Source organism: Vespula vulgaris, chromosome 2, assembly GCF_905475345.1.
Source record: "Vespula vulgaris chromosome 2, iyVesVulg1.1, whole genome shotgun sequence".
Lineage (NCBI taxonomy): Eukaryota > Metazoa > Arthropoda > Insecta > Hymenoptera > Vespidae > Vespula > Vespula vulgaris.
In genome coordinates, this window is record NC_066587.1 from 5,981,145 (window position 1) to 6,007,069 (window position 25,925).

At 38.7% G+C, this 25,925-nt stretch overlaps 1 protein-coding gene and 1 long non-coding RNA gene across 5 annotated transcripts in view; one reads left to right on the top strand and one right to left on the bottom strand.

Moving 5' to 3' along the window:
• Positions 1 to 2: 2 nt before the first annotated feature.
• LOC127072773 (neurogenic protein mastermind-like) overlaps positions 3 to 25,925 on the top strand; it is a 158,478-nt gene continuing 132,555 nt past the window's right edge. For 2 of the 3 annotated variants that reach the window (XM_051013475.1, XM_051013476.1), the window contains exon 1: positions 3 to 1,498. In XM_051013475.1, coding sequence (XP_050869432.1) covers positions 962 to 1,498 — 537 coding nt within the window. In that variant the 5' untranslated portion in view covers positions 3 to 961. The remainder of the gene's footprint in view (positions 1,499 to 25,925) is intronic. The other variant, XM_051013477.1, reaches the window with a different exon arrangement.
• The window catches only part of LOC127072786 (uncharacterized), a 6,510-nt gene continuing 5,285 nt past the window's right edge, over positions 24,701 to 25,925 (bottom strand). For both annotated transcript variants that reach the window (XR_007785588.1, XR_007785587.1), the window contains exon 3: positions 24,701 to 25,905. This is a non-coding gene — a long non-coding RNA (uncharacterized LOC127072786). The remainder of the gene's footprint in view (positions 25,906 to 25,925) is intronic.

Genomic DNA, 25,925 nt, shown 5'->3' on the forward strand with positions numbered 1-25,925 from the left:
CGTACCGCCACCACCACCACCACCACCACCACCACCGCCGCCGCCACCACCACTACCACCACCACCACCGCCGCCACCACCACCGCCACCTCCTCCACCACCGCCACCGCCACCGCCAGCACACAGCAGCGGCTGCCGTCGCCGCCGACGACGACGACGACGACGACGGCGACGACGACGACGACGACGACGATGAGTGCCGAGCGGTTTTCCGACGGCGGAACGAAGCGCGCGCTCTTCGCCTCCTCGAGACTCTCGCTAAAGCGCGCGCACGCGCGCGTCCATTGACAGACAGAGAGTGTTTGCTAGGAAGAGCGAGAGAGAGGGAGCGAAAGGGTAGAGGGAGGGAGAGGGAGAGAGAAGCGCGCGAGATACGGATACCGAAGATCGAGAGTGCGCGATCGGTCACGCTCACGTGGAACGTGTCTTCTTTCTTATCTTCCGCTTCTACTGCTATTACTACCTACTACTACCACTAGCACTACTGCTACTACTACTACTACTACTACTACTACTCTACTACTACTACTACTACTGCTACTACTACACCACCATCACCACTATTACTACTACTACTACTACTACTATTCTACTACTACACCACTACTACTGCTGCTACTACTATTACTACTACTACTAGTATCATTACTATTCTCCCGTTTATGCGTGAACTCGTCGAGTAAGGATTCGGTGCAACTTGAGGAAGTGGAGGAAGAGAAGGAGGAGGAGGAGGAGGAGGAGGAGGAGGTGAATCGAGCGCGTCAAATGCCGCTCGTTGTCGGCTCGCCTGTCAGCTGCCGATGGAGGATGCTCAAACGGGTAGCATCGAGGGCTACTGACGAGGTCAACGTCGTCGAATCTAGCGACAGAGACAAGAACGAAGAGGAGGACTTGTTTGTCTTACGAATTGCAATAGCTTATCACTGAGCTGGCTTACTCTGCGGTGGATCTAGGGGGCTGTATGGAGGCCGGGGGGCTTCTGCCTCGCCAGCCCTCGCAAGGCCCCCCCGGCATCGCCCCTGCCTCCATATCCGTGTGCGTGGGGCAGGGCCCAAACGGTAATAACAATAACAATACCAACAATAATAATAACGGACCGACCAGTATAGTTGGAAATCCTGTTATCGGTCAATCCAACTCCGTAGCTACGACCGCTTCGATCCACGATCTGAACGCCGTCGGACAGTTGAGCGTGACAAGTCAACAGCAACTCCAATTGCAACAACAAATGGGTCAAGCACCCGGTATGGGTGAGGTCCTCACCCCAAAGAGGCAGGCGGTCGTCGATCGTCTTCGACGTAGGATCGAGAGTTATCGCCGCAGACAAACCGATTGCGTCCCAAGATTCGATCAGAGCTTCAACGGGCTATGCGAGCAAAACATTCAGGACACCCTGGTGTTGAAGCAACGATTTCTCGAGAGCAAGGCCAAGAGACAGGCGAAGAAGACGGACAAGAAGCAGGCCGAGCAGCCCGTAGGTCTCTCCAGCGTTCACGTGGTGAGTCCTTTTCTTTCCCTTTTCATTCGTATCGATCTCTCGAGATTAATATCTAATAGAGAGCAAGGGATACATAGATTCTGAAATAGAAACGATTTTTATATAAACAGGTGCCTCGGATTCGTTCGATCTTCGAAATATTTCGAAGGAAACGATGTCTCTTAGCGTTTAATTGATTAAATTATCGCATTCGTGAAATATTAATTTCATTCGCTTTTTATCGTATTGCCCTGATATTTTTTGCTATAAACTCTCTGCTCTACTGCTACGTTCCGTTTTTTTCTTTTTTTTTTTTTTCTTAGAACATCAAAAGTTTTTTGTCAATGGTCAGGCATTTACTCGATCTCTTTAATTAATAGCGATCGATGACCCTCCATTGACGTTTTAATTCGAACGATATACACTTTAATTTCTTTTAACTAGAACGAACGAGGATCGTTTGCGTTCAAAGTTTGAAATCGATTTTTTTCGAACGAGTCGCCAGTCCACTTGTTGCGCCTCTGAGCTCTCGAAAATCACGACGAGTCGATCGCGCTTGGCAACTGCGTGCCATCGAACTCCTTGCTCGAGCGCAGTTTGCCGTAGTAAACTCCTTTTGTTCGGTAACGCGCGTGCTATATATAAATCGGGTGAGTTGAAGCCACCCGATATGCTTGTCGTTGTTAAAAAGAAAAAAAAACAAAAAAAATGAAATAAAATAAAATGCGCTTTTTGCCGTTCATTTCGCTTATTACTTCATATTGTTACTCACGATCTTTCAAATCCTTGAAAAATCGAATATATATGTGTGCGCGCGCGTATTCTTATCAGGATATCTTCCATTTCGAATCTATATATGTATTAATGTACTTCGTTATCGGGGTAGATGGAGATTAGATAAATGGAGAAAGTTTTGAAAGCGAATTTCGTTGAACTTTCCACGGTAAGATTCCTTTTTGTCAATCGAAGTCTAAAAGAAATGATGAATGTGGGATTAGATTCGTCATCGTTTTTCAAATTTCCTGCTTTAGAGAATTCATATGAAATCTTTTATTAATCTATTATATTCTTGTCTGAAAATAAATTTCTATTCATTCGATTATTACATATCTGTTAATTAACATCATTACGGAATAATAATATTAAATCGACATCCTATTTATAGATATTATATCCGTCATTTAAATTCGTATATTTTTATCGATTAGATACTATTATTGTCTTTCGATTTTACAAGAGATTTTATCGTTCGGGATAAAAGTAAAAGCTTTAATAAATTACTTGTAACTCTTTATCGTTTATCGATTTGTCGGTAAGACGTCAGAGCAAGACGATTAACGTGTCAGAATCACGACATTACGCGGTTTGCTTGGCCGATGATATTTAGAGGTTGACCGAACAGGTGGATGCGCAGTGATGTTGCATGGACGTCATCGCTTTTGTAGATCGGCTGGTACTAACATAAGTCTACGTAGGTTAACGCGTAGGCGTCGTTCTCGGGATGTCTCTGTATTAACCTTGTATTTACGTCAATGCAGGGGCGCTTTTACTTACCCTACCTGGTGTACGGGTGACGTTTTCTCGATCGCCCTGTACGATATCCTTAACTCGTTATTCCTCTAACATTTATTAAAGTTCTGACGGTATAAAGAAACTCCATACGTTGCTTTTGTTAAATTAATAATAATAAATGGTTGATAAAAGGTCGATAAAAAGAAAAAAAAAAGAGAGAAGAAAAAAGAAAAGAAAAGATAAATGACAGAGTAGCTTTCACGATACAAAGTAGAGATAAATGAAAGGGTATTTTTAGTAGGAATATACTTGAAATCTTTTAGCCACGAATGTTGAACGTTAGAAAAATTTGAAATTGCCTCTAGTGGAATAACAAGATGCTGTCTTGCTTTTTAATATTTTTTTTTTGTACTCAAGAATGATAATTAATATGTAAATGATTGTATTAAAGGCTAAAATTACATATGTTGATGAGATTGTAAACTAGATTGGCAACAAGTTTTTCAATGTCACGATATTCACGTAGACATTAGATCGTAAGTAGACTCCGTTTCGTTGTGCAAACTCGTGTACTACGATACGTAAATCGATATTGTGAGTAAATGTCGGGGGACAGTATATAACGCGGTTAATGATTCTTGGCATAAACATTGTACTATTATTTTATATACATATATACATACAACGTTCTTGGATATATGTCGAGAGTATCGCGTGACGCTCGAATGTTTATTAATAAATTGTAAGTAGGAAGGAAGTCTCGTGTCGCGCAAAATGTTTTTTCGATCGATCGGATGAACCATTAGCAGGATGGGTATTGTTTAAAATAGAATTTAATTTGCAATAAATTATCGCAACGTAGAAATAAGTTTTGATAATATATTTTTTAATAATATTGTATCGTAGGTAACGTAGATATATATATATAATGCATATATACGTATATATGTATATGCTTACATTTTCAGTCCGTTACATTTCTATCTATATATTCCTGGCGTTCATTCAATTGAAGTAGCATAATCTTGACGCGATGTTACGGTTCTCGTCGGAGAACGAAAAGTGCGAACGGGCACGAGTCTAGAGCGGGGAAAGCTGTGGGAACCGTGATTTCCGTCGAGAACTCGATTGCGATGTACCAGATTCTTCCGAACGACGATTCTTCAAAGTTTTTCTTTTATTTTCAGTTTTTTTTTTTTTTCTTTTTTTTAATCTGTCACTTCCTATTTGTTCGTATATTTATCGACAGAAGAGTGAGCAGAGTTCGATCTTTAATTCATTGAAAATATTTTTATTCGTGATAAAACTAGAGGAATGGTATTTCTATAGAAATCTATAGTCGGGTTCGGGCAAACTCGAAAAATAATTTTTGTTGTTGGAAAGATTTAATATTTACACGCTCGTTTATGCTTCCGGCGTTTGCGTTGACATCGTCTCGAACTCTCTACACTCGTGAAATCACTCTCTCGTTACTCGTCCACGTTCATTCTTATTCAAAGCTGTCTGGTGTCGCGGATAACACGTGTCAGAGCTGCAACATCTCGCGAAGCGAAGAATAGGATTGGCTGGATTGCCGACAGTGATTCTCAATCGACTTGAGAATTTGTTTCTCGTCTGTTCTCTCTCTTCTCTCTCCTTCTCTCTCTTTCTCTCTTTCTCTTTCTGTCAGTCATCCACCGAACGTGCCCACGATGAGACGGACACAAGGTTATTTGTTCTCGTTCATTCTTATTCGACTTTACTTCGAGAAAGAAAGAGACAGAGAGAGAGAGAGAGAGAGAGAGAGAGAAAGAGTGACTCACTTGCTGAACGTTGCACGAGAGCGAGTTCGTGAAAGCAGTGCTTCTCAATCGACACCACGCCTCTAAACACCTTTTTATCGTGCAATCTTCTTGGAATCGTTGTTTCTCGTTGAGAAATCGAAACGATAAGAATCGAAACTGTTATCTTCGATAAAAAGTATGCTTCGTTTTCGTATTAATATGCGTTCTCATCGAAGGAATTCCTTGTCTCGATTTATAAACAATCTTTTCCTTTTCTTTTCTTTCTTCTTTTTTCTTTTTCGAACGGTGTTTTAAGATAATAGGTAGATAGTTGTTAGAAAATAGAAAAAAGAAAAAGCAATAAAAATAGAAAATTCTTAAGCATACGAAACTTTCTCGTATATTTCGAGGAGAAAATTAAGATGAGAAATCCTTAGAAATGATATTAAACGAAATACCTACCGTGTTTGCCACCCACGCGTTCGTCTCCTCGCTTTAAAATGCATACGTCGACTTATTAGGCGTTTGAAAGTGGCGAGAAATTAACGTGACAGAATCGATCTCTCGTTTTTCCATACGACCGAGAGAGTTCGCCAAGGAGACGAAGGGGAAGATCGACTCTCCCGATTTTTTCGTATCGCTCGACGACGCGCAAGGAAAACGGAATGGTGAGACGAACGAGAGAAGGGAAAGAAAGAAAGGTGAGAAGAGGGAAAGAAAGAGGCCGGTTCGTTCCACCTACTCGTAACTCGCATAAGAAAGAGAAAGAGAAAGAGAAAGAGAGAGGGAGTGCGAGAAGTGCCTTCGCCAAATAGGTCTGCTCACCTTGGACGACAAGTTGGCAGGACATCCAGAGAAAAGGCTGAAAGATGCTGCTCATGTATATGCTCGAATACGTTCGTACCTGTACTGTGTGTGAGAGAAGGAAAAAGAGAGAGGGAGAGAAAGAAAGAGAGAGAGAGAGAAAGAGAAGAGATAGATTCAAGATTTGCATCACAGGCCGTGCAGAAAAATCAACGATCGAGCTAAAAAGATCAAGAAAGGCCGGGGTTCTCACGTGAAACAGATGATCGGACATAGCCGATAACGATGCAATTAATTAATACGACTTCGATGCAGATTAATGCAGATCGAATGCAATCGCCGATAGAAGCGTAGTACGAATTTGTATCTACTTCTTTAACTTCTCCGATCGTAAGCTATGTTACTTATTTTGCTTTCATTTTTCAATCGGTCGTATGTAGGTAACTCTTGTATGTATGTATCTATGTATATATATTCGGGGAACGATTATGCAAAGTGTGGGCGGGTTCTCTTCGTCGTTCGCGTCAAATTCGATCGGCCGTTTTGATAATCCGACATGATGAGAATATATTCGTCAAGTAAGTTGTACAACATTTCATATTTATCGAAAAGAATCGAAGGTACAGCTTCATTTTGACGAATATCTTTTATTTTCTTTTTCCTTCGGATATTCGGATAATTGCTGACACGAATTGTGCTTTTCTTTCCTCTCTTTTTCTTTTTTGCTTCGATAAATTTTTACGACGACGATCGGGTCGAGGTTATTCTCGAATCGAGATCAAAGTTTAAAATATTTTTTTGGTATAAATTCCTTCGGAGGATTGGGTGCGTGTCGTAAGGTCGGACTTCTTCGTGTCTCGAAGGTTGTTCCTTCGAGTCTTCGTGCGATCTAACCTTGACACTTGGAGGAAGAATCGATCGGCGTAAGTCGACTTCGTGTTGTTTCGTTCGATTCCTCCTCTCACCTTTTACCTTTCTCTTGAAATTCTGCGTCACTTTCAATAGTGACTCGAATTCGACGAGAAAACTCTGTTAAACTCGACACCTTTCTAAGAGAACAACTTCCTTGCTAAAAGACGGACTTATCTGCGTGAAATGCAGATTGCCTTGTATTCGATTCGCAGGATCTTTTCCCTCTCTTTCTTTCTCCCTCTTGCTTTTTCTTTCCTACTCAAGGCTGTGATCGAAGCAATGACAAAGTGCCTCTGTGTCCTCGAATCTGCGCGTAGAAACACCATGACTCCTCCCACGAGTCCCCCATTCGTTCATCAATATCCTTCGTTCGATTGAAAAAATTACAAAAAAAAAAAGGGAAGAGAAAATTTTCACAAATTTTCACGTAAGAAAGAATTTTGTAAAAGAGTACGGAGATTCTTTGAAGAAATCATTTTTATCGAATTGAAGTTATTATTTGTATGCAGAAAGAATTCTTGGCGTGTTCATAACGTGTTCATTCTTGAAATTCCAAAAGCTTGGAAATTGTTACCTTCTTGACCACCCAAGATGGTGTATCACAGACGTTAATCAGACTTTTATATTTTATTTTTCTCTTCCAGAGAGAGAGTTGCGTCTTTAATTCGTCTGTCTACTTTAGGTCGCTCGATCAAGAGAAGACTGTCTGTAATTACCTGCTTTGAAGAAATACATAGTTACTGGTTGGTAAAAGATTTCTGAATCAAGGACAATCTCAACAGGCGAGACGAGCCAGTAAAATAGACAGAGAGAAACAGAGAAAGAGAGAGAGAGAGAGAGAGAGAGGGAGAAGAGAGAAGAGAGACCAAGTGCGGTTTGTTAAACGGAAGCGAGATAAATTGCGTGAGCTTCCGCTTATCTCCGTTAAATTTTATCAACGATATTATCCTTCGCCATTATTCCGACCCGTATTTGTGATAAAATGATTTGACGATTTTTAAAAATATTTTTTCGTTAATTAAAAATTATCTTATATTTTCTTTTTTTTTATCTTATTTACACGTATATTTGACAAAACGGAACAAAACAAAAGCAAAAGAATAATAATTCTAACAAAATATATTTTTCTTTGAAGAGTTTAAAACCGATCCTTCTCGAAGCGTGCCGTTAGTATACTGGCGAAAGGCAATATTTTTTATGACGTCCAGTCGGTTTTATGACTGTTTCGCGTTTAATAGTTTTAAACACAGCCGCGCGAGTGCATAAATTCGCATTCAAAGGGAATAAAATTGTTTCGGCTTTCGTCCTCATCGTAGAAAGAGTAGAGAGAATCGTTTAGAAATTGAAATAGCTCAATAGTGGTGGGAGATGAAGAAAAGTTTTTTTTTTGTTAACGTTGCTTTTTTATACCATCCAATCATCCCCCTTTTGTTTTCTCTCAACACAGCTATTAAAAGCTAATTAAATCGATCGAATTAAAAATAAACTATTCACGCATACCGGTAATTAAATTCGCGAGGAATCGTGTTCAATCAATTGAGCAAGAATTATCTTAGAAATATTTGTCTTCTCATTGAAAAGTATAGCGTCAGATGATCTCTCTTTTCTTCTATCACATTTCCTCTAACATTTCTCTATATTTCTTTCTCTCGCACACGTTATCCTTTGTGTCGAGCATCTCGAGTACTACTAATTCTCATTTCCCTTTATCTCCTATAAATGTCGTTCTTTATACCGACTTTGGCGTTACAATTCCACGAGAGCAAAAGCGTTTCGGATTAGTTAAAGAAGCGCGACTACCCTTTGAACTCGAGTCGATGTCCCTCGAGGATGGCTACGACGCGCGTGATCCTCGAAAAGCAGCCGACAGGACTCTCTTTTTCTCTCTGTCTCTCTCCTTCCCTCTCTTTCTCTTCTTGGTCTCGCTGTTCCATTCGCTCGAAAGCATGGTAACAAAAGACTCGAAATGTAGGCATCGTTCCAGGAATCGTTCGAGGAATCCTTAGTTTCTCCTTTGCTCTTAAGGTACCTTGGCAAAAGCACGCGTACGAGTTTTAGAAATCCCGTTTCGTTCTTTGGGTGAGCTTAAGGTCAATATGTGATACAAATATTAATGTTAATCAAATCGTAGTCCAATTAGAAAATTTCTTTAAGTTTCGATCGACCCGTAATAACATTTCCTTTTTTTTTTTTTCTTTTCCATAAAATTATCTACAAAGAGAAATCTATTATGACTCTAATAAGATTAAATCTTCTTGAATAACAATTACAATAGAAATATTTCTTTTATTTGGACGGATGAAAACAATTTCTCGTGTGCGCATTCGTTACTTATCGATTACTCTTATCGAATGGTATTTGTTTCATTTTCTTACCTTTTCCTTATTTATTTTCAATTCTTATCTCGCTTTACGTCATCATCGACCTTTTCTCTTTGACCACTCAAGTAAACCCAACAACAACAATGGTCGGAGCGAAAAGAATTCTTGATTTAGTTGAAGCCACTTTCTCTAGCTTTTCGTGAGTATCTCATAGCAATAACGACTTATTTTATGCTTACTTTCGTTTAACCGCTTCTTACACAGTCGTGCTTATTATTATTTCGAGAAAAATCTGTTAAAGAGAACTTTGCATTATTTTCTACAAAAGGCTGATGTGACAACAAAAATATTTTTGCGTAAAACGTTGCAAAGTAAATCTTGCAAAAGATTTTCTTAAAGTATATAAAATAGGAGAATAATGAAATCAACAGGATCGTGCAATCAAACTTTTTCATCAATCATTAAAAAAAAAGAAAAAGAAAGAAATATTTAAGGAAAGAGTAGTAGAGATATTTTAATAATTTTTATAAGAATTTTATTGGAACGTAGCAGAAGACGATTTACATCATAGGGTACGTTTACATTTCGACAGAAGGCAGCAGGGTGTTACATTCCGAGAGAATGACGCATACCGTTTGAACGCCCTAAGCGATCCCCTTTTGCCGAGGCCATGTTCCTTCATTTTTCTCTTTTCTCTTCTTTTTCTTCTTAGTACTTTGGTCGAAATACTACGGTAAATCGATTTTTAACTATATTATTTAATATTGAATTAAGAAAGAGATCAACTTTGATTTAGGTTGAAATCTTGTTCACTTTGCTATTCCTAGCTAGAATCTTTCCTACTCGTTGCCGTTGTACGTGCTCGTGCTATACATTGAAACATGTTATAATTAGCGGAAGATCACGCTTGGAAACTCGAATGATAAACGGATAGAAAATCCGTTTTATCATGAAACTCGGAATTTCCATAGTTGGATTATCAATGATACAAGTTCTTCAAGAATTCTTTTTCAGTTTTTCCTATGACGTAATGAAAGATGTTTTTGAAATGATAATGTCGGTAATAAAGTATTGTATATTTTCAAAGAAACTTTTTCATCTTTCAGTCTTTCGAAGTCAAATCCAATGGGATAGGTAGATCCCATTTTGTTTGTGCACCATACATGAACACGTGTGACTCGGTTCTGGGCTCGCACGTAATGAGCGACACTTAAGTTACTGGTCACGTTCCAGTTAGATGGGCCGTACGCCAGCGAATACAGTATCTCCGGAAAAGTTCCTTTTCTCTCTTTCTATCCCCTCCTCTTCTTTCTTTTCCTCTATCTCTTCGTTCTCTAGAATATACGAACTCGTTCCGTTAGACTTTACCGGTCTCTACGATATTTGTCAGCACCAGGTGTCGTAAGAAATACACTCGAAATTTTTACTTCTGCTTTCTCTCTCTCTCTCTCTCTCTCTCTCTCTCTTTTTCTCTTCATCCAACCCTTTTGGAAGGATTATCAGAGACACAAATGTCCGTAATAAACATACGGTTCAACGAGTCGATGGGGGTGAACCTATTTTGCTTTTCTTTGCTTCGTCAAACTTTGATCTCTTCTCGACGTTACTCGGCGTGATTTTCTTTCGAGAATCGATCTTAATTAATCTTCTTTTCTTTCTTTCTTTCTTTCTGTTTTCTTTTTTTCTTAAGAGAAAATGATGAGCATAATACGAAGAACAAAATGTTCAGGCATTCATTACGAATTATCGAATCGACCAGTAGGAAAATACAATGAATGATTATTCACTAGAACAGTAGAAGGTAATCGCACGAACCGATTTTCATTCTTCGCAGGACAACCAAAGTAACTTTTCGAATTCGCGCCGTCCATCGTGAGTTCTTTGTCATGCTTGACAATGTTAAACCGGTAACAGAGAATCTAAGAAAGGAAGGAAGAGTATCGTCGGAATAATAATGCAATTGTCGTCTCGAATGCCGAATACGTTCTTCATTGGTTTCGATTAGTTACACATATAGTCTCGCATACCTTATACAACTTGTTATAATTAAGAAGACATCGATCGATGATAATACTTATGGTATTAGTAATCTATTCTAACATTTTTAACGATTAAGTTTATATTTTTCTTTCGGACGGTTGACAGTAATAGCTGGAGAATGTCTTCGAACGGAACGGTCATTCTTAATTTGCTATCAAATCGAGCGAGACTGTTATTCGAGATTACTTCGATATTGCCGATATTAACCATCTAACAGTATCTCAATGTAAAGTAATTACATTGAAACGAATAAGAGAGGTTCCTTCTCTTACAACGACAATAGAGAAACGAGTCTTTCCTTTCTTTTTCGGGATTAGTAACATTAACGAAGGTTGCACAACGTATGGTCCGCATCGGTGAACGAGCTCTTTAAATGTGTACGTATGTGTGTGTGTATATATATATATATAAGTATACACATGTATCCACACGTACATACATACGTAGACCTACGTTCCTCTTTGCTTCTTATTGCGACTGCCACTTCGAGTGACTTTCTCCGTTCGACACAATAACCTATGGATTGTACGATGAACGTACGCGAAATTGGGTACGTAAAAGACTTGGTTACGTATCTTTTCGTTTTTTTTTCCGATAATAAAACGACTTTCACGTTCCATCGAATTCATATATTTCCCCTATCAATAAAATTTAAGGTTCGAGATATTCTTCAAGAATAAACCATTTAAAACAATAAAATAGTCACTGGTATAAAGATTTATATGATCGATACATTTACACCATTTGTAAACTCGTTCTTATAGACTGTTCATCCGGTTGGTCAAGCGTTTGCTTTGTTAACCGCTTTAGCAAAGATTTCTACGGGATGAATCGACATCCGCTCTTTATCTATTTCACCATCGACCTAATATGTAATACATTATAGCTCATAACTATTCTAATTCGCTTCTAGACGTATGTGTGTATATATATATACAATACACGTAGTAGAGTGGAATCAATAGTTAGGAAGTAAGTTTAGATCCTAAAGTGTATCGAGAAAAAAAGATCAAGAAAAACATTGTTGGGACAAAATTCAGATACATTTGCGGAGTAGGTCTAGAAGAAGGTGGTCCCAAGAGAGAAAGAGAAAGAGAGAGAGAGAGAGAGAGAGAGAGAGAGAGAGAGGAAGAGAGAAAGAAAGAGAAAGAGAAAGAGAGAAAGGGAGAGAGATAGTTCGTTCAGCCGGCGCCGAGATTCTTCGTGACTCGATGCTGTCCCAGTGCACAAAAGCCATTCGATCGCTTGAGCCAGATGCCAGACTCGTAGGTGTCGTCGTCGTCGACGACAACGACGACGACGACGACGACGACGACGACGACGATGGGATGGCTTACCAATTGGTACAGACTCGTTATGTGTGCGTGGAGATGCCTGCCGGAGAAGTCGGAAGTGGAGGAGGAGGGTAACGTGTGCGTGTACGCGGTGCATTTCACGCGATGCACACTTGCATTCGACTTTGGTGCACGCACTCTCTATCTATCTCTATCTTTCTCTTCTCTCTCTCTCTCTCTCTCTCTCTGTTTCTCCTTCTCTCTTGCTCACTCTTGTGCGCACGAGCGCACTCTGCGCGAACTTTCCCCACTCTTTTGCCACCCCCTCCTTATTCCCTTTCATCTCTCTCTCTCTCTCTCTGCACTCTGCGCTCGCGCGCTCACTTTTGTGCGTGTACGTGGAAGCAATGCCACCCGTCCGTCGAGCGCCGCGCTGTTGCCACCTCTTCGTCCCTCTTCTCCTCCTCTTATATACCTCCTCGCGCATTAGAGCTCCAGCTGAGTATTCCTCCAGGGGTTCTCAATAACATCCTCTTACCTCGCCTCTATATTACATCTCGACTCCAACAGGAGGGACTCTCTATATTACGCTTTTAAAAGGTTTTGCACGTTCAACGGAAGGTGCCGAGCGTTGAAGCGACACTGTCTTTCGAGGCCGATCACCGGGAGCTTTTACTAAAGCGTTACGCTCGAACTCGTCGTAGGGTATCGGGACATTCGTAAACGTAGGGATGGAGACCGATCGTGTCGAAATTTTTAATTATTCTTTTTTTATTATTATTATTTTTCATTCTTTTTATTTTTCTATTTTTTGATTTTATTTATTTATTTTTGTTTTTTAACAGTATCTACCAACAAGTCGGTATGATTATCTTTTAGTTCTGTTCGTTTCGTTATGTTAAAGACAGAGACAGAGAGAAAGAGAGAGAAAGGGAGAGAAGCAAGAAATTGTTTCAACATGTAAGTTTGTCTTCACGTTTTCTTATCTTTGACCCTTAGGTCGTATCGACACCAAGATCCAATCGATCCGATGTATACCGTGGCAACGAGTTTCGGTGGTGTTTCTCTCACCAAGAAACTTGTGTAATACTCGTTCGAATTGGAAACGATAACTCTACGTGTTCGTTCTACTATCGATAGCTACGTGTGTATCTTCATGGTCGTTCGTATGACGACGTTCCGAAAGCTATTCTTCGAGATAGTTTCAAATTCTCCAACTTCGGTATGACTTATCGAAGGATCGGATTTATTCTTTTCTCTTTCTTTTTTCTTCTATTTTCATTATTAAATTTCTTTGCCGTTGGTGTAAAGGAAATATTAGTTACGTCCACGTCGTTTAAGAATTTTCTCTCGAGTTTCGAAAAATTTCTTTTAAAAATTTCTTACTTCGAAAACGAAAAGAGACGAGATAAGATTTGCAATTCGTAGTACCTTGAAGTATTTAGTTTTTTTTACTCGAAGTACTTAGTGTCCACGATAGGAAATTATGTTAAATTGTATAGAAGGGTGGTTTGCAACCATATGGCGGTTGTAGCAATGTTTCATGCTCAGGTAAAGTTTGGCCTGTTATGTATATGATTCACATGGTAGAAAGCACCGACTCGACCCCATAGAACGTTCCGTTCATCGGTAAGGTAGTAAACGAGAAGGGTGGTCGAAGAGTGTTGTAGAATCGAGGCGTTTAGCACACGAGGGCTGCCAACAGTGACGCTCAAGCTAGAAATTGATTCTCTTTGAAAATATTATGATTTGATGGAATATACTTCCGTTGATATGTTTAAGGTTTGATTTATATATCCTCGCTTGTTTATAAAAATATATTTAAAAGAGAGACCTTCCGTGATTTCGAGAATGAACTCGATGAATTTGCGAATCAACTAGGCTCGTTGGCAAATGGACTTGACATGACCAGGTATTTATTGATTCAATGGTAACGGCAGAGCGTCTATAGCTAGATAGTATGATGTAACCGTGGAGAACGGAGTAACGGGCCAAGCTACCGATGGATTTACTGTGCTTGGACATTATGACGTTACTGTGCAAGTTTGGGGTATGAGAATTATCGTTTCGAACAGTAGAGAATATTTTCTTATATTTTTACTGTAAATTATCGATCGTATTTATTTGTCTTTTGATACGTCGACTGAATCATCGATCGATACTTACGTCAATTGCTCTTCTTTTCTTTCAAAATATTTATGGTTATCCAAAGATTAAGTTGAGAAAGTTACAAAGTACGATTTCGGTGGAAAGTATTCGTAAACAACGTTTCTACAGAGTGGGCCAATGTATCTTAAACGATTTTAAATAGCAATTAATCTTTCTCGAAAATTTGTTCGCTTATAGTTACGTTTTTAGTTTTAACAATTTGTAAAGAAATAGTAGTCTGAAAGGTCTTGAAAAAGAGTAATTGATTTTTAAAACTACCTAGTGAACTTTTGGCCCGCTCTGTATGTACCTATATACTTCTTTGTAATTTTAGCACGGAACATTTGATCGAGGATCGACAAGAGTAAAAATGATCATCTGAATTATGTTCAACTTGATTAAATCGTAAAGTAAAATTTTACGTGTTATTTTGCAAATGTCGTCGTAGATCTTGGTAGAATGTTGAATATATCACTACGATATGGTGTCAAAGGTCAATGACATTCGTTACACGTTCCAACTATTTAGTCAGTCGATTGTACTTGAAAATAACGCTCGTCGTTAATTTAATAATCGTAGTCATCAATTCGGTAAACAGACAGTGAATTGGTAATCTATTAGAATTTATCTACGATCGAGTGAAGTGAGATCTCTCGAATATTTACACGCATTAGAAATGTATGGTGTATGTTCTCAAAGAAGTTTTTACAAATTTACATCAACTAAATATTATCGATTTTATCGATCTATAATTCGAAAATGAAATTTGTAGTGATTAATCGTTACTACTTAATCGTCGTATCTTTTACGAAACTTAGATATCGTATTTACGAGGGCAGAGTATAAAATGTAAAAGCTACAATTAAAAAAATATATGAAAAAAAGAAGAAAAAAGGAATTTGTTCATGGAGCAACAAAATCGCAATTTCGAGTGCTGTTTACCGATTCGTTCGCGACCAAAATATTTTGGTGCCTGCTATTTTCGGTCCGTACGCGTCATTCGCAAACAATTAGCGTCGTCGAGACTTACTCACGACGACAACACAGAGTGCCATTTCCTAAGGAACGTTCTTATTTCTTCGTTGTTATCGATATCGGTGTTGTTTCTCGAACGACTTACTTAATTCAGTCTCTCTCTCTCTCTCTCTCTCTCTCTCTCTCTCTCTCTCTCTCTCTCTCTCTCTCGCCGTTATTTCGCATTATACTTTCAAAATCGATACAATATAAATTTAGATAATTAAGAGGTACGTGTTAAAAACATTTTTTTATGAGTTTTAACAAGGACACAATTGAATTATTTGCATTAATTAATAGAGACTTATCAAGATTTCACTTAAGTAATTAAAACATTTTTGTACGAGTATCATAAAATATTATACCATGTTGGTAATATATTAAAAGAAAAAACCTTGGACATACGTGATGATCACTATCGAGTTTTGTTGCTAGTCCAATTTAATGGATTAGTGTAGCTTATCGTAATTACCGAGATTACCTTGTGACGAGAAACATTGGCGATGGAAGGAGGCCGATGACGGCTGGGGGTGGTGGTCGAAAAGTAGCGTAAAGGCCTTGAATTCGAGCAGGATGAAGGCCAAGAAATGAGGAGGAGGTGAAGTAGAGAGGGGCAAAGGGATAGAACGTTGGAATGGGTCGCTCGATACTGACCATCTCACACCTCTCTCTATCCTTTTTTTTTCTCTTACCGTTTACATCGAGTCATCGTTACTACTTCAGAAAATTTTACAATCGAAGTTTCTACTGTCTCAATTACAAATTTAATTAATAGAATTCGAAGGTCTATTAGAATTAATATATAGATAACGTCAAGTTGTAAAGTATTACATTTTTTTTCTTTTGTTTCTTTTCTTTTTCTTTTTTTTTTTCTTTTATTAAAACGTTATTTTGTAGTCGACAATTTAAACGTTAGATTATCATCGAAAATTCGTCGACTATATAGATAGAATTTCATCGTATTTCATTACATCAATAATGATAAGTTGTTATCATTTCGACGGAATAACAGCGATGCTTTCATCGATATCTCGTGAATTAGTTTAAAATAAACGAACGATAGGTACATTAAATATTTCGTCAAAGATTAAGAATGAGAATGTTGCCTAAATTTTACTAGAAGTACGTACATACATACATACATACATACATATATATATATATAATCGCACAATCGTAAATTACACATACACATATTATATATATATATATATATATATATATATATATATATATATATATTTCGTGCCCGTTTCACTATCGTTTATCGTAATCGTTATCGCGTCTGGATGCTTCAAGGTCTCGCCCTGGTTGCTAAGCATAATATATTTTATAATTGTGAAAATTCGTAGTTATGAGAAGTATCGTATATTTTTTTACGTTGCCACGGAAAGGAGGATAGAGAGAGGGAAAGAGAGGAGAGAAGAGAGAGAGAGAGAGAGAGAAAGAGAGAAACGCTCATTAATGTGAATTAAGACGACGAGGGATAATAATGCGATTCCTCGCGTTCTGCGATCGGCCAGACGATATCTATGTAAAGTTTTCAAGATCGTTGACCGTGCAAACGATAACGAAGTTGAGCGACGATAAATGCGGCGGTAAATAAAAATTTTAATGAGCCTCTCACGTACCATTTCTTCCAAATTTATTCCTCTTTGGATATTTAAAAGAAATATATTAAAAACGTCAAATGGAATTTTTATACGATATAAATTGATATATTATACGTTTAATATCTACTGATGAATCTTTTGACATGTTTTCTGTATTATACTTAATTTTTATTATTAGCGATAATTGCCATAATATAAATATTATGAAATAAATTGGAAGAAATTGTTGGAACATTTTGTAACGAAATGCAACCAAGTTTCATCGGCGAAAGGATTTGATGTGTTAATCCTGATAAATTCGAGAGTGATAAAGGAGTCTTAGAAACGAGTCATATCATTCCGATGATTTCGTGTTGTCGAGTCGACAAAACTGGTTGAGAACCATCGAAGAGCAGGAGGCAGCTGAGCGGACAAAGAGCGAACGGTTATTGCAGGACGACAGTGCAGACACGAGAGGCGGTACACACCGGTGGGCTCCCTCTCTCTATCTTTTTCTTTCTCTCTCTATGTCTCTCTCTCTCTCTCTTTCTCTCTTTCTCTCCCCTTTCTCATTCACTCGCAGTCATCCACCTCTCTCTTCCTCTCGTCTTACCACACTGGCTATATTCCAGTACGTGGCCAAACCTATTCCTTGCACCAAAACCTATAAGCTACCTGTACTTACACTTCCTGTCGGTCGCCAACGATACCTCTCTCAAATCCGTCGACTCAAAGAGAACCACTATATCTGGTACCTTTGAGTCTCAGAATTTCTCGAGACCTGTCGATTCGCAATGTTCTTTTTAATAGGTCGACATCAAACAGGTTCATATTTAACAAGATATTTAATTATTATTTTTTTAATGCAATAATTAAATTCGGTATAATTTCATATGTAAATAAATCATCTCTATCACGTCCGAAATGAAATAACTTCCATCGAAATTCGATTTCGTAAATGATCTTAAAAGGAACGACGATACGTCGAATGTATCTGTAGTCGGAGACTCTCGACGAGTATTGAACGTACTTCGAAATAAACAGATGCTGTGTTCGCGAACTCGGTTTTACGGTAAAGCGAAGGTACTTCGGCTTTAACCTTGCTTCCAGAGGAATCAAAGGAGAGAGCAGGGCAGTTGCTCCTCGGGTAGAAAGTAACCGAGTAACCTGCGAATTGCGTAATGCAAGTCCTCGCGTTGATATGCCGTGGATAGTTGCTCGTCGGAAACTATAATGAAGCGAACTAATCGATTCCCCGCCTCAACCAATTTTTTTAATCCGAATTCTTTCTAAAAAGATCTAAATATCACGATGATCCGTTAATATTTCTCTGTATCTTTGAATTTGGCAATAATTTTCAATGTGATGGGGTAACAGGTAAACGAAACGGTATATATCTATGTATGTATGTATGTATGTATGTACCGTGCATTGCTTAAAATGATTTAAATTCATAACGGACCCCTCACTTTGTCTTTTCACTGTGATTTACGAAATATTCCTCCTACCATGGTGAAAGTGTTTATATACGTCGTTTATATACGAAAGATACAGAACAGAGGCGTCAATTTCTCTGGTAGTTCATGAACGCTAGCGGGGTCAGTTTCGAGTCACGTGTTATCGCGAGTGTAACATCGTTTCGTCCGAGTTCTCTCTGTGCTTTCTCATACATACATAAGTAATACGACGTAAGGAGCTCGACTTCTTTCGTTCTATTTCTTTTGTTCCACATTTAATGTGCCGTACAGAAATCTCGAGCGTCGATGCGAGGCGTCGTTTTTATTTTCAAATATATAGTAAATAAACTACAGGGCGTTGCGAACATCATATTATTTTCACCATTAAAGTTGCTTCGCATTTTATTTTTTCATCTTTCTCGTTTTTCTTTTCCCTTTTTTCTTTTTTGTTTCTTTTAATTTTTCTTTCCAAAGGACTGTTTTATCTTTCTAGCTCGTCTGTTCAACGTTAACTCAACGGTAAACTCGCTGTCAGGAATTGTAAACCGTGATATTCTTTATCCATTTTTCTTCTCTCCTTCTCCTTCTCCTTCTTCTTCTTTTTTTCTTTCTATAATATTCTTTTTTATTTCGTTCCCTTTCCTGACAATTACATATCTCTACTTCTCTTTCTATTCTTTTCTTTGAAAGAAAAAGGGCGTTCGAGGTCCGGGTCGTCGAGACGACTAATTCAAGGTAGCGGTCAATGAAGACAGAGGTAGCCTTGAAGTGGACTGAAATTAGGTGTCTGCCGATATATCTTTCCTTCTTCTTTTCACCGTAGTAGCGTCTTCAGGAGCATTCCTTCTTTCTCGTCCATCCACTTCGTCCATGCCTATTTTTTTACGTCCCCATAATCGTCCTTTACGCGCACGAGACTCTCTCTCTTTTTTCCTCTTTCCTCGCATTCCTTTCTGCTCTCTCTCTCTCTCTCTCTCTCTCTCTCCTTCTCTGTGTGTCTCTCTCTCTTTTTCTCTCTCGTGGATGTCGGAGTACCGTCCGAGGAGAGGCGAGTAGCAATGTGGAACGAGAATGTTTTCTATATCTATACCGTACTCCGGGCTAACCATGCAAACGCCTCGAGCCACGGCTCTCTCGGGTCATACTTGCGAGTAGAGATAGTGCACGCATCGCCGATGAACACTTACTTAGTTATCGAATGAGGGAGAGGCCAAACCCATGAAATCACTATTCGATTTCTATCGAATATCAAATGGAGTGTACCGAGTGTACGTGCTCGCGTTTGTTACAAATAATACTTGTACATTGAACATTTCTAAGAAAATTATTATTTCTTATTTAACAATGAACGTTTTCTTTTTTTTTTTTTATTATTATTATTATTCTTCGATCTTCCCTAATTGCGAAATTCAGTTAGATTTTTGAATTGTAAATATCTTTATGTAGAATCTGTATAACAATACAACGTATCTTTTTCAAAAAGAATTTCTTAACATTGTAAAATCGTCGTTGTTGTCGTCGTCGCTTATTTATTACGTCGTAAAATATGTAACGAGCGAGTCGCGGATAATGATTCGTTTTTCGCAGAGAGTGAAAAGAAAGAGAGAGAGAGAGAGAGAGAGAGAACGTTCTTTGAGAGGTCATTTTACGGCTTTTAGAGAGCAATGTCTATGGGTGCACCGAAAACGAGCTTGAAAGGTCGACCACGATCTGTCGTTAAATTCTCTAAGATTGTTTTATCTTTCTTTTTATTAATAATTGTATACCGATGGAAAATGCATGATGCTTTTAAATACTTCCTTGACTTTTTCTTTTGCAAAATTTATATCTTTCCTTTCCATTTGCTTCTTGGTCTATGATTATGAAAGTTGCATAGGTCGCAAGAAAATTATTTTCTATATAGTTTCATGTTTTTTATAATGTTGATACGAGTACCTATGTACTCTCTGATGTATAATGAAATTACTAAAAAAAAAAAAAAAACGAGAAGTTTCGTAGGAATATACAAAACATTTTATTTAAGTTTCTTTTCTGATTATTTACAATTATCTACATAGATACGTATTTATATCAAATGAATTAAGTCGTTGTCATTATCGCGGTAGTAGAAATGTTCACTTTACCAAAAATTAGCGAGGATAAGAGTAATGAGGATGGTAAGAAGAAGATAGATAAATAGATAGAGATAAAGACAAAGATAGAAATAGAGATAAAGAGAGAGAGGGAGATAGAGATTACGCGTACTTTTCGTTACTCGCATAACGTTTTCGCGCGCATCCGCGACGATGATTGAATGCTTCCGTTCACGCTGGCAAAGCCGATGTCGGTGCTTGGCGTCGCACCGATCGGCTTGTCGAGTCTCGACAAGAAAAGAGACGTATCGATCGACACGAAGCAGCATGCCCTCGTGAGCGAAGAACCCAGCTCTATAGTTTACGAAATTCAATTATTTACAGACGACGAGAGGCGAGTTCGAAATCTCCATTATCAAGGCGTACCTATTACAGTGCTCTTCGTTAATGCCATTTTGTTGTCTCAAAGTGAGAACGAACGACGCAATCCATTGCTTTAAGCAAATACTTATTTTTTTTCGTCTCACTAAATCGTCTCTTAAATCGTTTCAACTATTATCCAGTTATATATTTTTTCTTTTTTTTTTTTTAACGTCTAGCAGATTTGTCCGCGTAAATGATCGGGAAAAAATTCGGTTTACCTAACGATTTTATTGAGATTTATATTTGGATTTAGAAGGTTTGATTGAAACAAAGAATGATCTTTTTAGCTTCCAAGTGGAAGAACAAAAAATATCCATTAATATCGATTAGCTTAGTCTAATCTCGAGGAATGCGATTAAAACGTACCTGATTCTGATCGCGAATATATCGTCGAATATAATTCAACATAAAAAGAAATTGGTATAAGTCGACCGTTAGTATAGAATTACTTGGATTCGCGATTAGACGGATATCCAATGAAACGAAGCTCTTGTGACTGGAGGGCAGGAAGGCTTCTGGAAAGCTGAACCATTGCTTCTTTTAAAGACCCCGTATTAGAGGAAAGATTTCGATCGGATTTCCTCATTGTAAAGTTCGCGACCGCAAGAGGCACGCGCTTTCGACTATTCAACTGTGCCACGTCGAAGATCGCGAATGGACTGACGCTCGTAATTAATGTAATTAACGTAACAGTTTCATTGGAATTACTAATTTGAGTGGAAACAGTTTAAAGAAAATCTTTGAAAGAGGTTTTAGAAACATTCAAGCGTTTTAATCATCGAATTCTCTGCCAACCTAATTAACGACTAATTAACAAGGTTTATTATATTTGCAAATAATCATTATATAAATATACATATATATATATATAACATTTCAAAAAATGATTTCTCTGTATAAAAACAAAATCTACTTAAGCGATAGATAATCGAAAAGGGGTTAACAAACTGCAAAAGTAATTTTTCATGTAAAACACGCATATCTTGGACGTTAGGAGGAAAATAAAAAAGAGATAGAAAAGTTGATCGTCGGGATCGTCGCGGTGACGTCGGATTCACGGCGTACGAACGACATTACGGCATTAATTAGTCGATCGGAGCGAAGACAACTGGTCGGCAAGGTCGCCGGTTGCTTGTCGCACTCCGACTCTGTCTCTGTCTCTGTCTCTGTCTCTCTGGACCCTCTTCGCCGGGATCAGAGGGGGTGGTGGAGGCAGTAGCGGAGGCAGTGGCGGAGGCAGTGGCTGACGCACGGTCGACGTGCGCGAGAGGAATAGTACGCGAGTCTCTTTCGGGATACTAATCGCACCACAAACATGGTTTGTCCTCGGCGATGCTCAACTCGGGGCTCCCGTTGACCCATTTTCCGAAAGAAAGAGAGAGTGGCTGATGGATGGATGGGGAGAGTGGGAAGATCGTTCCGATCGTGATAAAAAATCGCTTTACTTATCGTTTGTTCTTTTTTTTGTTCCTTTTTTTTGTTATTTTATTGTTTTTTTTTGTATTTCATTTCTCATCCTCGTCCCTTTAAAAACCTTTTGAAATTTGTCCCCCGTCGATCCTACTCGTTCCATGACATCCAAGTACATCTCAAATTCGAAAAGTTAGCGTTCTGATTGAAACGTTTGTATGGTACTTTAAAGAAATGAGAAGAAAGAGAAAAGAGAGTAAAGATAAAGAAGAAAAAGAAAGGAAATATTACTAGGTGTGGTTTTCTCGCTAGATCCACGTACCTACGTAAATAGAGATTCGAAACTGACATTTTCTACTCTGCGAAGTGTGTAACAGGTAATTAGCTCTTACAGAGAGCGCTCGAGAATGGTTAGACGAACGTACAGGGGTAGGGACAGAGAGAGATGGAAAGAGAGAGAATAAGAGAGGGAGGGAGAGGGGAGAGGGAGCACTATTAAGAGAATTACACGTTGGCAGGTACATGGTATCCTATGGTAAGCAAAGAGCTTGCGCCTCCCAATGGCCAGTGCCGTACGCGCGTAACGCGAAACTAGTATTCTTCTTCCTATTCAAAAACTCTCTTGAAAAGGGCTTCCTTCGAATACCATAGTTATCTTTCTCTCTCTATTTCTCTCTCTTTCTCGTTTGTGAACGTAAAGAGCAGGATTTGAAAATTACGCTTAAGAAACATGCTGGACAATAATTGCTCGCTTATAAGCACTCATGGCCGGACAAATTATCGCGTTTGACTCTGAATAAGATTAAAAGGAGAGAGGAGTGGGAGAGAAAGAGAAAGAAACGTAGAACGAAGGAGAAACATTTTATTTTATTTTTCCTTTCTTCATTTTTTTCATTCTTTCCTTTTTCTCGCACGAACCATACTCCAAGAACGAGACGCGTTTATTGGTCGACAACGTTCTTTCTACGAACGATGGACAGCGCTCTTTCAAAATATCCGGTCTTATCGTTAGAATTTATGCATACCGCCGATGCTTTATCGCTCGTCGAAAGAGATATAAGCGAGTTTATTTTGAGCAACGCGCGAGCCACGCGTCTCCCTTCCAACGAAGAAGGCCTGATAGCTTTTCTTGCCTCTTCCTCGTTACGCTCTCGTTGAATCTTTTTTCATCGGGAAGAAAACATGAATATTTTGATTTTGATCGATTTGCGTCACTCGAAGCGTTGAAAAAACAATCTTTCGATGTGTCCGACGATATGTTTCCCATAATTTCCCTTGAATGTATCTTGAATCGTGATAGTTTTCGTTATCTAATATGAAAATGATATTTCTCGAAGATGTTTTTTCTTATTTCGATAGACAATACGTTCTTGGAATTTTTCCATTGGATAAGAAAGTGGATTTGTTTGGATCTATATGATAGTGTCGTTATCGAATGATGCTTGAATTTAACATAATCAGAGATTGTTCCTTTTACTTTTTCGATGTTGCTTACATGCTGATGAGATATTTTCGCAGTTTCTAAAGGCACAGCTGCGCGAGGACGGCACCGAGGGTTGTGACTCGAAGCAAAGGGGGATGCCTTTCGACGAACGTGGAGAGTTAGAAAGATTTAAAACCGTTCGTAAAACGTTGGACCATCTTCTCTATCTCATTCGTTTTTCTCTTTATCCCGGTCGTTTGAATTTTTGATAATTTTACAAAGTATGCTTGTATACTTTATTCTTATACATCCTTTCTAGTTGATTGATCATTAATCTTTTCCGTCAGGATTGCTCTCGACGTCTCATTTCAAGCGTGTTACGGTAAACTCTTAATCTTGTTATGAAAAAGAGAAAAAAGAAAGGAAAAAGAGAAGGAAAAAAGAAAGAAAGCAAGCAAGCAAAAAAGAAAGAAGAAAGAAATTTCGTTTTTAGCATAGATCGAGTGACTGTATTGATTCGACGCCGCTATAGTTAAATATTCGATTTAAAGTTATAAAGCTATAAGCGTGAAATATTGGTGAGAAGTTAATAACAGATTAATATGATTTATTTAGAATGAAATATCGAAGATAGATGGACGGTGAAGGTATAAATCGTAAATGAATCGAAGATTATCGTGATTATAAAAGTAGGGTAATGGAAGATTTAGTCTGGTAGAAAAATATCGGGAATATTTTCTTCGATGGAAGAGTTGAACGAGACACGGAAGCTGTTTAGAAAGTTCAAGTCCTTCGCTCTCGGGCTCTTCCTGTTTGGGGGTTTTGATAGTGGGGTGTGTTAGATGAAATGGAAGGGGAATAGGCTCGTCTCGTTGAAGGGACGTAGAGTAACAACCATTACAGAGAACGAGAGAGAAAGATAGGAAACAGCTGTGCAGGTTTTGTCGGTGGATATCGGAGACGAGTCTCTGCGTATACAGGAGACCCATACGGATAGGATGCGCGTAATACCGTGCCGGGCTATGCACCCTTCGTGTTCAGGGGTACTCAACCTTCTTTCTTCGTTGATTCTTTCTTTCCTTATATCCAACATAGCCGATAGATTATAACTTACCATCTAATAAAATATTTTACTTATTTTATCATAAGCAACTTTATCCATAAAACCTTTACAAAGAACCTGAGGAATTCTATCTCCAATAAGAGGATAGATAACAAATGGCGATTCGATGTTAAAGAAAAGAGAATCATTTTGCTTCATTATAATTTTTATTCTCCCAACGTTTATAACTGTCTTAAAATATCAAATAAATTTGGATTAGAACATTTCCTTCTTCGTTAATACCATTCTCCAATATAAGTGAGTACAACAAAGTACGAACGATCTTTCCTTTAGATTCAATTCTTTCGAAATACTCACGTACGTATGAAACGTTCGTTTCTTAAGAATATAAAAATCACGCCCGATCTCGATTTCTTTGATTGGGTGTGGTCGATAAACTAGGATATTACGTAGCTTGGATCTTTTCGATCCTCTCTCTCTCTCTCTCTCTCTCTCTCTCTCTCTCTCTCTCTCTCTCTTTGAGTGGCATTAACCTTGTCTATCCACGATGCCGATCGTGGTGGCAGTAGCTATGGATATCTGCGTGGATACGCGTTAACAGGTACCACCGGCAATCACCGCAATAATGGCTGAAGTTTCTTGTGCGACCGTTAGGTATGGAAGGTTGGTAGAAATACCTAGTCTATAGGTATGTGCGGTGTATGCCATAGGAAAGGTACGGAGTAAAGGCGCGGATAGATCTGCCGTTGTCAGCATAGTTCATTGCTTTCGCCAGAGGAGAATTCTACCTTCCAAGCCAGGAGAGAGGAGTGCCCGCAGGTTGTTGATCCTTTCTTCTTCTTCTTCTTCTTCTCCTTCTTCTCCTTCTCCTCCTCCTCCTCCTCCTCCTTCTTCTTCTTTATCTTCTTTCTCCTTCTCCTCGTTCTTCTCCTGGACTACACCCCACCCTACCCCCTTCAGCAGCCTTCTATATAATCCACACGCGGTGCAGCGTACCTTTACAAGATTATTACTCACGGATGACAGGTAAAAGGCTCGTGATCGCGCATGCACCAACAGTAGGTGTGGTAATCTTCCGATCGAGCATGCGGGTTCTGGATTGGAGACGTATTTGTTGTTCGCCCTCTATACTAGTCTGACACATTGCACGATTTAACCCTCTTTATTCCTCGTATCGTCACCGATCGTCGTTGATGTTTCCTACGTTCGAAAGGTTCGAT